The sequence below is a fragment of the Narcine bancroftii genome, chromosome 5 (assembly GCF_036971445.1).
Source record: "Narcine bancroftii isolate sNarBan1 chromosome 5, sNarBan1.hap1, whole genome shotgun sequence".
In the NCBI taxonomy this organism is placed as follows: domain Eukaryota; kingdom Metazoa; phylum Chordata; class Chondrichthyes; order Torpediniformes; family Narcinidae; genus Narcine; species Narcine bancroftii.
The window spans coordinates 51,429,432-51,441,483 of record NC_091473.1 but is presented as its reverse complement, the minus strand read 5'-3'; the positions used below and the strand labels follow the sequence as shown (position 1 = coordinate 51,441,483).

Here is a 12,052-nt window from a genome sequence, read left to right as displayed (position 1 = left end):
AATGAAGATCTGGAATTCACAAGAAGCCAGAAATTTCAGGAACACTGCAGGAGGAAGTTGCAGATTTATGGAACAATGAGACCATTGTCGAATTAGAAAATACAAATAACTTTTTTGGAAAAAATAAAACAGATCAGCAAGGCAGGAGTGATGGGCGAACAACTTTTGGATAAAGGTAGTAGCCTTGTAGCAGCAGCTGCACTGCTACTGAAAGAACATACAACCAGACGGGATGAGCTCAGTGAGCAGAACTGATTTATTGCAGGCTGCTAGGCTGGACTTATACTCCCAGTCCAGACCTAGCTGAGAACCACGCTGGGGGGGCGATGACGTCACCTGGGTGTCACGTGGTCCCCCAGCGCAGGCTTCTGAGCCCTGTGCTGAGAAGAAGGGGAAACCCCCAACGGCACCATTTTGGCCGGCTGCCCCACCGCGTGGATTACAAGCAGGGCCGGTTCTCCTGCCTAGTGGTGTGCCGCCACACAGCGCCCCCCCGAACCAGCGCCAATGTCCTTTTTAGCTAGGCGGCCTCGCTTCTTGGGCTGGGCCACAATCACATTCGGTGGGGTCGAGGTGCGCTGGCTTCAGCCTGTCCACAGTAAACAGTTCCCGCCTGCCGCCGATGCCCAGCGTCATCGTAGACCCTGAACGCTGGACAACCTTGTATGGCCCCTCGTAAGGTCTCTGCAGAGGTGCCGCAGGTGGGCCCCACCAAATAAAAACATACTCTGCAGAAAGCAGCTCGCGGGGTACGTGAAATGGCCGTGTGCTGTGTCTGGGTGGCGATGGGGGTGCAAAGGAGTCCAAGCAGGCCCGGAGGTGGGGAAGCAGCGCGTGCAGCGACAGCTGGGGGTTGTGAGGCACATTGATGAACTCACCGGGAAGTGCCAGCAGTGCACCGTAGACCAGCTCAGCTGATGACGCCTGCAGATCCTCCTTGGGCATGGAGCACCCAAGGCAGTTCGTCCACCCAGTTGGGACTGGTGAGGTGGGCCATAAGTGTCGATTTAAGGTGGCGGTGCAGACGCTCGACCAGCCCATTGGCCTGCAGGTGATAGACCATGGTGCAGTGTAGCTTGATCCCCAACCCGTTGACGAGATGTGCCCAGAGTGCAGAGGTGAACTGGCCGCCCCGATCGCTAATGAGGTGATTCAGAACGCCAAATTGAGTGACCCAACCGTGCAACAGCACTCGGGAGCAGGAGTCCGTGGAGGTGTCCGGCATCGGGATCACCTCAGGCCAACGAGTGGTGCGGTCCACCACCGTGAACAGGTAACGGTTGCCCCAGGAAATGGGTAAGGGGCCTACTATGTCCATGTGAATGTGGTTGAACCGTTCCCAGACTGCTTTGGCAGAGGCATCGACAAAGAGCACCATGTGCAGGTTGGTGTGCGGGTGGGCGAGCATGGTAGCCTTCACGAGGGCATCCTTGGTGGCCTCGAATGCACTCCAGGCCTCTGGGGTCCAGGTGAGCGTTTTGTACTTGGCTGTGATGAGGGCGAATAGCAGCTGCGTGATGGCAGTCCTGAAGGCTTGCGTCTCCTTGTCGGACTTCTGGTCCCGGGTGAGCTGGTCAAAGTCGAGGCCAGGCATCAGTGCACAGATGGCCGGTTGCAAGAGTGCATCGGCGACCTCGTTGTCCTTCCCCGCCTTGTGCCGAATGTCGGTGGTAAACTCCAACACGAAGGAGAGGTGACGCTGCTGTGGGCCGACCAGGGGTCCTTCGCCATCGCGAGTGCCTGGGTGAGGGGTTTGTGGTCAGTGAAGATGATAAAAGTCCTCCCCTCCAAAAAGTAGAGGAAATGCCGCACTGCCAGGTACATGCCAATAACATGTCAAAAGCGCTATACTTGTGCTTTGGTGGGCGAAGAAGCTGGCTGAAGAATGCCAGCGGCTTCCATTGTCTGTTCACATGCTGCTCCAGGACGGCAACAATGGCTTTGGCAGAGGCATCGACGGAGAGCACCATGTGCAGGTTGGTGTGCGGGTGGGTGAGCATGGTAGCCTTCATGAGGGCATCCTTGGTGGCCACGAATGCACTCCAGGCCTCTGGGGTCCAGGTGAGCGTTTTGTGCTTGGCTGTGATGTGGGTGAAGCTCCCGGGATGAATCGGTTGTAGAAGTTGACTATACCCGCAAACTCCTGCAGCCCCTTGAGATTGTCCAGACATAGGAACTCCTTGATAGCGGCCACCTTCGTAGCGGCGGGTGTGGCTCCCTCGGCCGTGATGGTATGGCCCAGGAACTGCAGTGACTCTTTCCCAAACTGGTACGTGGCTGGGTTGATGGTGAGGCCGAAGTCGGCCAGCCGGGAGAAGAGGGTGCACAGGAGGCCCTTGTGTCGTACCCGATCGCTGCTGGCAACAAGGATGTCGTCTAAGTAAATGAAGACAAATTCCAGGTCCCTGCGCACTGATTCCATGAGGCGCTGGAAGGTCTGAGCGGCGTTCTTGAGCCTGAACGGCATGTGAAGGAATTCAAACAAGCCAAAGGGGGTGATGATGGCCGTCATGGGTATGTCCTCAGGGTGCACCGGGATTTATGAGAATTTTTGTCAGCCGACCTGGAAGTGGACTGTCTTGTCTCCATATGTCCGGATTGCCGCTGCGTTGGCCGCACGGAGGGGAGGTCCTCGAGGTTGGTTCTTGCACTCGATGCCCGTGGTCAGGATAACGATGATCTGGACCCCAGTGTTGACGAGGAACCGCCGGCCGGTGACTGAGTCCCAGAGGTAGAGGAGGCTGTGTCCTTGGTCAGTCGCTGCAGCCATTAACAGTGGCCAGCAGCCCTGCTTGTTTCCCTAGAACGAGCAGGGCTGATGTCACTTCCGAGCCTTGGCTCCCCAGCACTGGTGGTAGAAGCAGAGGCCTGGAGTGGATGCCGTGCCCCTGGTTATGCTCTTGGTGGCCCCGGCAGGGGCCGGATGCTCTACCACAGTGCTAGGGGCAGGCTTGGCGTGGTCATGCCCATGCCTCGTGACCTGCTAGACCGCCGAGCCCTCCGGGAATCGCTCGAGCCATAGTTCTTGGGCCTTCTGAGTGACCTTCCTCGGGTCGATAAAGCTTTCTTGGGCCAGTAACGGCCAGATGTCCTCGGGCAGATCTTCGAGGAAAATGCGCTCGAAGAGTGGGGAGTTAGAGTGATCACCCATGAGCACGAGCATCTCGTCCATCAGCTCCATTGGGGACCTGTCCCCCAGGGTGTCGAGGTGCAGCATCTGAACAACACGCTGGCGCCTGGATAGTCCGAGGGATCCGGTAAGCACTCGCTTGATGTTCTTGTATTTGTCTTCGGTGGGTGGATGCTGAATGAGGTGCAGTATGCGTTTGGCGGTGGCCTGGTCCAGGGCGGCAACCACATGGTAGAATTTGGTCGTGTGAGATGAAATCTGGCGGAGGTGAAACTGAGCCTCCACATGGCCGAACCAGGTCTCCGGCTCCTGAACCCAGAATTCAGGAAGCTTGACGGCTATAGCACTGATCCCAGGTTCGCTCATGATGGGTTCAAAGACATTTGAACCAGTCTGGGTCACCAATTGTAGCGGCAGCTACACTGTTACTGAAAGAACACACAACCAGACGGGTTGAGCTCAATGAGCAGAACTGATTTATTGCAGGCTGCTGGGCTGGACATACTCCCAGCCCGGACCTGGCTGAGAACCACGATGAGGGGGGGGGGGGGGGCGCTGACGGGGCGCTGACGTAACCCGGGCGCCACATGTTTCCCCAGCGCAGGCTTCTGAGCCCTGTGCTGAGAAGGGGAAACCCCCGACAGCGCCATTTTGGCCAGCTGCCCCGCCGCGTGGATTACAAGCGGGGCCGGTTCGCCTGCCTCGTGGTGTGCCGCCACAGCTTCACACAAAATGCTGGAGGAACTCAGTGGGTCAGACAGTATGCATAGAAGGCAATGAACAGTAAACATTTGTCCAGAATCCTTCATCCAGACTCAAAATAAATGATAAAGGCAACAGAGTTTGGATGAGCTCAATAGGGAAGTAGGCCAATACAGCATCTCATCAAGAATTTCACATCTGTCAGATAATACAGGACCTGGAACGTGCATGAGAGGTACTTAAGCAATCATATCGTCATTAACTAATTCAACAGAGACATGTCTAACCAATTTCTTGCGAGGCCTCTACAGTTAGTTCCAAGGTATTCCACTAAGATGAAATTGCATTTATTTTAAAAAAAAGCTTTTTTTAAAAAGCTGCACTGCATGAAGTGAAAAGGATTTGCAGGTTCTCCTTCATTTCCTGACCTAGGATTGTATCATAATTCCTTTGGCATTAAATGTATACATTATAATTCACTACATACTTTTACTCCATTAGTTGTGGGGGGGGGGGGGCACTGTGGAACAAAATTTGGCTACACACAGAAATTCATCAAAGCCACATTTCCAACAAGATCTACAACAGTGCCAACAATGTCAAACAAGGCTGCATCCTGCCCCAATCACAAAGATTTTGCACTTAATCTTACTGCAAATTTACACTTTGGCTCCAAGTTGAGCTTTTAAAAAATGGGTCAGCTATGGTGACTACATTCCAGAACCAAGGTCACTACAACCTCAGTAGACTAACTACAATCTACACATTGCACACATAGCTGGGAGGTTGTCTGAACCATACAAGGGAATGGCCATACTCTCAACATCTGCAATTTCAAAGTCTTCTACCATCTGTCCCTGCTTCACCTCACTGCCCCCCCCACCCAATTCAAAATGTAGACTGCTGTCTAATCCTAGGAGTTACCTCACAGCAAAGGGAGACTTCTGGGAAGAAATTCTCCATCACTTTCAATGAACTGATGCAAGTTGATTTAAGGTTAGAACATTTTATGACTTACTTGATCCTTGTTCGATATGCCTAAACCATAGCAAACACCTCAAGGCAATGGGATGGTACCACCAATGCTGTTTGTACAAAATCATTCAAATGCAGGATAAATAAATGTCAGTGTCATCTCTCAAGTCAATGTCCCTAGGCACCCTAGTTACACTCACCTGGCTACATCATTGCATGCCTGACACTGTACTCCGTCGCAGGAAGAGATTAGCAGATGGAAGCTCTAACATTCTTTGAAGTAACAACTCCAACCCTTGAGAATCTCCGGCCAATAAATCAAAGTGGTCAATCAGTAGTCTGGATGGTCATGTGAACCTCCAGTTCATATACTGGGAGTAATAGAATGGCTTGCTAAGCTGCAGGAGAAATATACCCCCACCCACTCCAATCCGATGTTCCCACATTGGCCACATCAGATAGCTCAGTGCCAAAAAAACTGGAGTAGGAATAATGCCCCCCCCCCCCCTCCAGAGGGATGGGCTAAGAAGACACATCAAGGAAGATTTGGATGCAGAGGAGATTCACCATATTGCCTGAATTAGAGGATTATACATATGGGGAGGTTTAATAAGATGGGTTTGTTTTCCCTGGAGTGAAGGTAGCTGAGGGGTGACCCAACAGAAGTATACAAGATTTTGAGAGCCATAGACAAAGTCAATCCACACAGCCTCAGAAGAGCTATCAAAACCAAAGGCACTGATTTAAGTTAAGAGGGGGGAGTTTTAAAAAGGACCTGAGGGGCAAGGTTTTTTTTAAAAAAAACATAATGGTTGATAACTAAAAAGCATCACCTGAGGTGGTGGAATCAGATGGAATTCTATTTCAGAGGAATTTAGATAGACCACAAGACAGGAGAAGAATTATCCATTTAGCCCATCATGTCTGCTGCACATTTGAATCGGATAATGTATTTTTCTTTTTAACCCCATTCTCTTACTGTCTCATAACACCATAAGAAATAGGAGCAAGAGTAGGCCATCTGCCCATTGAGCCTGCTCTGCTATTTAATAAGATCAAGGGTGATCTGATGAGAGGTTCATCTCCACCTATCTGCCTTTTCCCTGTATCCCTTAATTCTCCTATGTAAAAATCTATCCAACCTTGTTTTAAATATATTTACTGAGGTTGCCTCCACTTCAATGGGCAAAGAATTCCATCGATTCGCCACCCTCTGGGAAAAGAAGTTACTCCTCATCTCCACCTACCAGTGTAAACAACTTACCTACCTGTATCTTATCTATGTCTTTCAGAATTTTATTATACATTTCCATAAGATCCCCTCTCATTCTTCTGAATTCTCGCAAGTAGTCCCAGACAACCAGTGGCATACCTAAGGGCTATCACTGACATCGGCGTCCCCCGTTAAAAAAAACCTAAAATAATGCATAAAAATTCCCTCCGAATTAAACTCTTCACTGTTTTCTTTATAAAACTCTAGTGTTAGTGGTTAAGTACTGACTGATTGAGGAATGATGAACATTGTCATAGAATGTGAGCGAGTAACATTTTATTAATATTCCCCTAGCCCTACAACTCTCACACTTCTCATTTTATTTGAGTTTATCAGCTTGGAGGGTTTCTATCTGGCCACTTTTGCAATGGTTCTTTTCAGAAATCAGATGATAGAGCATAGATAAAATTAATAAGGGTTGAACTTTCTTTGGAAAAGAAAATGCTGTACTCAGTTGAGAGGTTAAAGCAGGCAATCAGAGTTGGCACCAAAGGGGGGGCATTTCCCCCCAAACGAGGTATTGTAACCCCCATCCCCGGTGTTTTTGTAGGCGGTTATCTTTTTTTAGAGATGGTGCCAATCTCCCCGTTTATCTCTGGCTGGCAAGTGCTTTGACGGTGTTTATACGGTACCTATCTCTGCCACCAACGCCTTCACATGTATGTCACTTTGCAGGAGTTGTAGCAAGCGTCGCGCTGGATCCAAATTGCTGGTCCCTCAGCCTTGAGTTGTGCTCTCCGGCACACCACCTTTCCAGCTCTGAGATCCCACACTGCTTCTGTGAAGGTGGACATTCTTGAGGTTATCCCCCAGCAGCACCTGTGGATACTTCCCTGGATTCTCTCTGGAGTTGCCTCCCTCCTCCACCTCCAGGTGCATGCCAATGCTCCCTAATAATTTCCTGATTTGGTAACCTTAGAACAAAGCCTGGATCTTTGCCGCAGCCAATGCCTGGAGACCAGCCTTGGAGACCGCTTCAAGCTACTTGGATGATGGTGGTGGCTCTGGTTCTCTCCTGATGTTGCCGCCTGGTTCATAGGTAGTGTCATCTTCAGTAGTCCACATGCTTCGAATGACTGTCTCTGCAGCCAGGGGTTCTGGAGACTGCCGGTCCGTGCACTGGGACAGCACAAGGACAGGTGCCTCCCGGTCGATGTTACCCGTCCTCTCCACTGTGTCAGCTTCACCGATGCCACCGCCGGAAGCACCATCCACTGCGGAGAGCTCCATGCCCATCTCTGCCATCCAGTACCCATGCGTCGGCATCACTACCTTTGCTGCAACTCCACTCAATGTGGGATGAATGGGCAAAATGGCCATCTTCCTTTCCCATAATCCCCCTCACAGCTGGAACTGTTTTGCCAGGTGCCTGTGCCAGGGAAATGCAGAACAGTTCCAGCTACGTGGAGGTATTATGGGTAAGGAAGAAAAAGACAGCCATTTTGCCCATTCAACCCGCATTGAGCAAGGTGCCGACTGTGCTGGAGTGGCCCTATAAAATGCCGGCATGGAGTGGTGCTCCGGGTCGCTTAAGTGAACCCTGACATGGAGATTATTGGGCTATGGACTCGGATATTGGGTGGGTAAGAAGAGGACAGTGCTCCCCCCCACCCCCTTCAGGTGGCGCTCCTGTTCTCTTCCCCCACCTGCCACACTTTAGGTATGCCTATGCAGGGAGATCTACCCATTAAATAACCAACCCGGCGATTTAAGGGGGATCCCGCCCCAGCAATGACACGTCACGTACTCAATGGAAGTACTGCCGGATCTTCGGATGCTGGCTGCCCAGTGACGCATGCAAGACCTGATGTCACAGGAATAAGCAGATCAGCCATTTTCATCTTCAAATTGCCTGTGGATGCAACCTAAGTAAGTTTAACTGGGTTCCCTGACTACCTCTGAGGTAGGTTGACTGGGTCAGACCCTTTCTAAATGTCGCGTAACTGGGGTGCATAGCAGTTTGAAATCACCTAGAGACTCCTCATAGGCTAACACCCTGAGCTCTGGAATCAACCTGGTGAACCTTGCCTCCAAAGCCAGAATGGGACACAGTACTCCATTACCCTGTATAGTTGCAGCAATGAATACAATCCCTCTAGCAATGAAGACCAACATTCCTTTGTCTTCTTAATTGCCTACTACACCTGCAAACCAACCTTTTGTAATTCATGCACAAAAACACCAGTTCTTCTGCACTGCAGAATGCTGCAATCAATTGGCATTTAAATAATAATCTGATCTTCCATTTTTCCTTCCAAGGTGGATAGATAACATCACATTTTCCAACATTGCACTCCATCTGCCAGACTCTTGACCACTCATTTAACCTAGCTATACCTCACTGCAGACTCTCCATATCCTCTGCACAATTTGCTTTTCCACTCAATTTCGTATCTTAGCGAACGTAGATACACTACACTGTTCCCTCTTCCAGATTGTTAATGTATATCTGAAAAGTTGTGGGCCCAGCACCATCCCCTGCGACCTGAATTATGGCACTGATTGCCAACCATAAAAGCACCTGTGTATCTTAACTCTCTGCTTTTGATTGGTTAACCATCCTTTACCGCCTGTGGCAAACTCTGTGCATCCTTTTGGATGTCTTTCATGCAGCACCTTATTGAACACCTGCTGGAAATCCAGGGAAACAATGTCCATCTGTTCCCTCTTTCTACTGTGCTCATTATATCCTCAAAGAACTCCAGTGTTAGTCAACTTTTGACATCTTTACTAATGAGAATCCATCAACCCCTTCTTTAAATATGAGAGAAACATTAAAGACTGCATACACTGTGATTTAAATATGCCCACCTAAACAGAACTCTATCCTTTGCTTAAAACAAGCAAATAGATTTAGTGCAGTGGTTTCCAAACTTTATCTTTCCATCCACATACCACTTTAAGTAATCCCCATGCCATGGGTGTTCTATGATTAGTAAGGGATCACTTAAGGTGATTCATGAGTTGACTGAAAACCACAGATTTCGTGCAAGTGGGTAAATAAATCATAAATGAATGTGGTGGTCTGGTGGGCCCATTTCTGCACTGTGTACTTCTGTCTTAATACACAGATTACAGTTGTGCAAGAAGCTGGCTAATTATCTTAAAAGGTATTGAGGGATGGGCAAAAGGGTTCAAACCGCCAGGAAAGCATACATTCCACATTTAAGTAAAGAACAGGTACTCTTAACACACCTATTACAGAAAAAAGTTAAAAGTTCAAACAAAATAGAATAAAATGCAACTTTTCAACTGGCTGCTAAATTTGAAGTTTGAAGGAATAAATACAAGACCAAACAATAAAATGAAGAAAGTTAATTCTTTTTTAAGCAAAAAAGCTATTTTTTTAATTAAAATGTGCCATTACAAGACCTTTAGATTCTCGAGGATGCTGCCTGCACTAGAGACCAAAGTTAGGAGCAATTGGACAGGCAGAAGTGTTGAAGGAACTTAGGAAACTAGGGTTGTTTCCCCAAGAGCAAAGGAGGCTTGTCATGTGGTCTTATGGAGCTTTATAAAATAATGCTAGTCAGTCTTTTTCCAAGGTATGGCTCGAGGTTAGAAGGCAAGCATGTAAAGATTTAAAGTAGTTAGAGGGAAATGTATTTTTTTGAGCATGAAGTGGAATTGCAATTTACTTTTGAAAAAAAACGTTTTGTCTGCTACAAAAATAGAAGGATAAGAGCCCAACGCAGACAAATCGAACGAGTTCAGGTACGCACCTTGATCAGTCTGTATGATCCAAAAAAAAAACACACCAAGGATATTCCCTCCCAGTCAGAACTGCTTTTATAACTTTAATTTAACAGGTTTTCTTTTAAGACCAGAATGGGATTGAAAGAGGCCTGTGTAGTGTAAATGCTCCTGAACAAATGTAGTGAAGCACTGAAGCTTCATGCATACGTGTCAAACTCTCCAAGTGCAACACGGAAGCACCACGCCTGTCATTCATTGTTTACCCTGCGCCAGGCACCGCTTCAAGCCGGCGTTAACTCTATACCCTCAACTTTGGGGGAAAAAAAAGTATTATCTGGTCATTGAAGCAATGTTCACAAAATGTACGGAAAGTTTGCACTTTCTTGCATTTTGAAAACACTGTCTGATGTGATTCTTAAAAAGACTATTTTGTACTGTAACTCTTGGCGATATTCGGAAAAAATATAAACGCTTACGGTGACTGCGAGATAAGCCAGGTGGTTTTCCAAGCCGGGCTCCACGGCCAGGAGGAAGGACGAGGCGGCTGAGGGCCCGGCGTTGGCCAGCGTCACCTCCGCCGTGATCTTGGCCAAGTGGGTGCTCAAATCAATGGAGCGCCGGACCTCCTCGTTCACCAGTGTGTCGCCATACACCAGCCGCAGAGAAGCCAAGAGGCCACAGGCCAAGATGGAGATGGAAGGGGAAGCCCTCATGTCGCGGAGAGCGGTGGATGGCAATGGATTCTTCCCACCGAGCTGCCACAATTCACGCCCCCATTCAGGAAGGCAAGATGGCGTCCACCAGCTAGTTAAGGACCCTACCCTTAGCAACGGCAGGGAGCTAGGGTACTGCCTGTCAAAGCTCTTTTGAAATAAAATGTTACTCCACTTATATATTGTATTTTCCGAGATATTAATTACATCTTTTAATATCGGGCAGTGAAACAGATATAATTGAAATACCCGCGACGTTTTACGTCCTTTTCTCCTTATTGGTTGTTAATGGCCGTCAATCATCGTGTAACCCGCCTTCTTGTTTTGATTGGATCATTTATTCCGGTCATTTGGTTTATCCAATAAGATGCTGGAGAAGCTTTTGTCGGTCCATTGGACTCAGCAGCTCTGGCAGCATTTATAGGAAGATCAGCACCGTTCGCCCGCAGCAGGAAATGTCGCAGGATTTCTCCCAGCAGTCGGGCACAACTATCGAATGGTTGTAGAAATACCTGTAAGATTTCAGTCGGGCGGCGCCAATCTTCACCCAGTTCAAGACTGAAGGAAGCAGCTAGGAAGAGAAACGGGTGTTGCTGTCAGGTCTGAGGTTCTCTGTATAGAGCCCCGGACACTGGGTTTCCTTTTTAAGAGCTCAAGTCCCTTGTAAATGACATTCCGCAGTATAACGTGAAGGTTTTCTTCCCCCCACCCCCAATGTTACCGAGGTTTCAGGCCTGAGCCCTTCAAGTTGTGAGAAAAAATCAGGCAGGAGGTAGGGAAGGAGTGCAGACAAAATGTGATAATCCAACTTCTATGTTTTTACTGCCAATAAAATCTTGGTGCCTGCCACACTGACCACCACCAGTGGGCTGATATCGCCTCCAACCGTGCATCTTGGCGCCTCACAGTTCAGCGGGCAGCAACTTCCTTTGAAGAAGACCGCAGAGCCCACCTCACTGACAAAAGACAAAGGAGGAAAAACCCAACACCCAACCCCAACCAACCAATTTTCCCTTGCAACTGTGCCTGCCTGTCCCGCATCGGACTTGTCAGTCACCAACGAGCCTGCAGCAGATGTGAACAAACCCCTCCATAAATCTTCGTCCGCGAAGCCAAGCCAAAGAAAGAAAGAAAAATTTCCCAATGCCCTTCCCTCTGAGGATGTCCTTCCACCTTTATTTTCACACATCGCAATTGCAGTGATTCAGAGTATCCCAAGGTCTTTATTTCTTGGAGCCTAATGAAATCCTGAAGAAAGACAGTTGACTGTTAGAAGGCCAAAGCAAAATTCAAGATGACACAAATGAATGAGAGGTTTATTGGTAAATTCACTTTGGCTAAGATTAGCCAAGTATTCAAATTAACATCTGATAGAACACACTCTTGAGAAAGGGTCCTGACCAGAAATGTTAACTGTTTCTCTCCATGGATGCTGCCTGACCTCTTGAATACCTTCCAGCTTCTCATTGTTAACTAGATTCCAGTACAGTATCTGCAGTTTTTGTGTTTCTCTGGAAATAACTTCATGGTTCAGCAGTTCATTCAAAGACAATCAGAAAATGA

General features: G+C 48.4%; 1 protein-coding gene across 1 annotated transcript in view; it reads right to left on the bottom strand.

The window, feature by feature from the left end:
* The window catches only part of rpn1 (ribophorin I), a 37,917-nt gene extending 27,328 nt beyond the window's left edge, over positions 1–10,589 (bottom strand). The window contains exon 1 of the mRNA XM_069937422.1: positions 10,253–10,589. Within this exon, the coding sequence (XP_069793523.1) occupies positions 10,253–10,489 (237 nt within the window). The 5' untranslated portion in view covers positions 10,490–10,589. The remainder of the gene's footprint in view (positions 1–10,252) is intronic.
* Between the last annotated feature and the right edge of the window lie 1,463 nt (positions 10,590–12,052).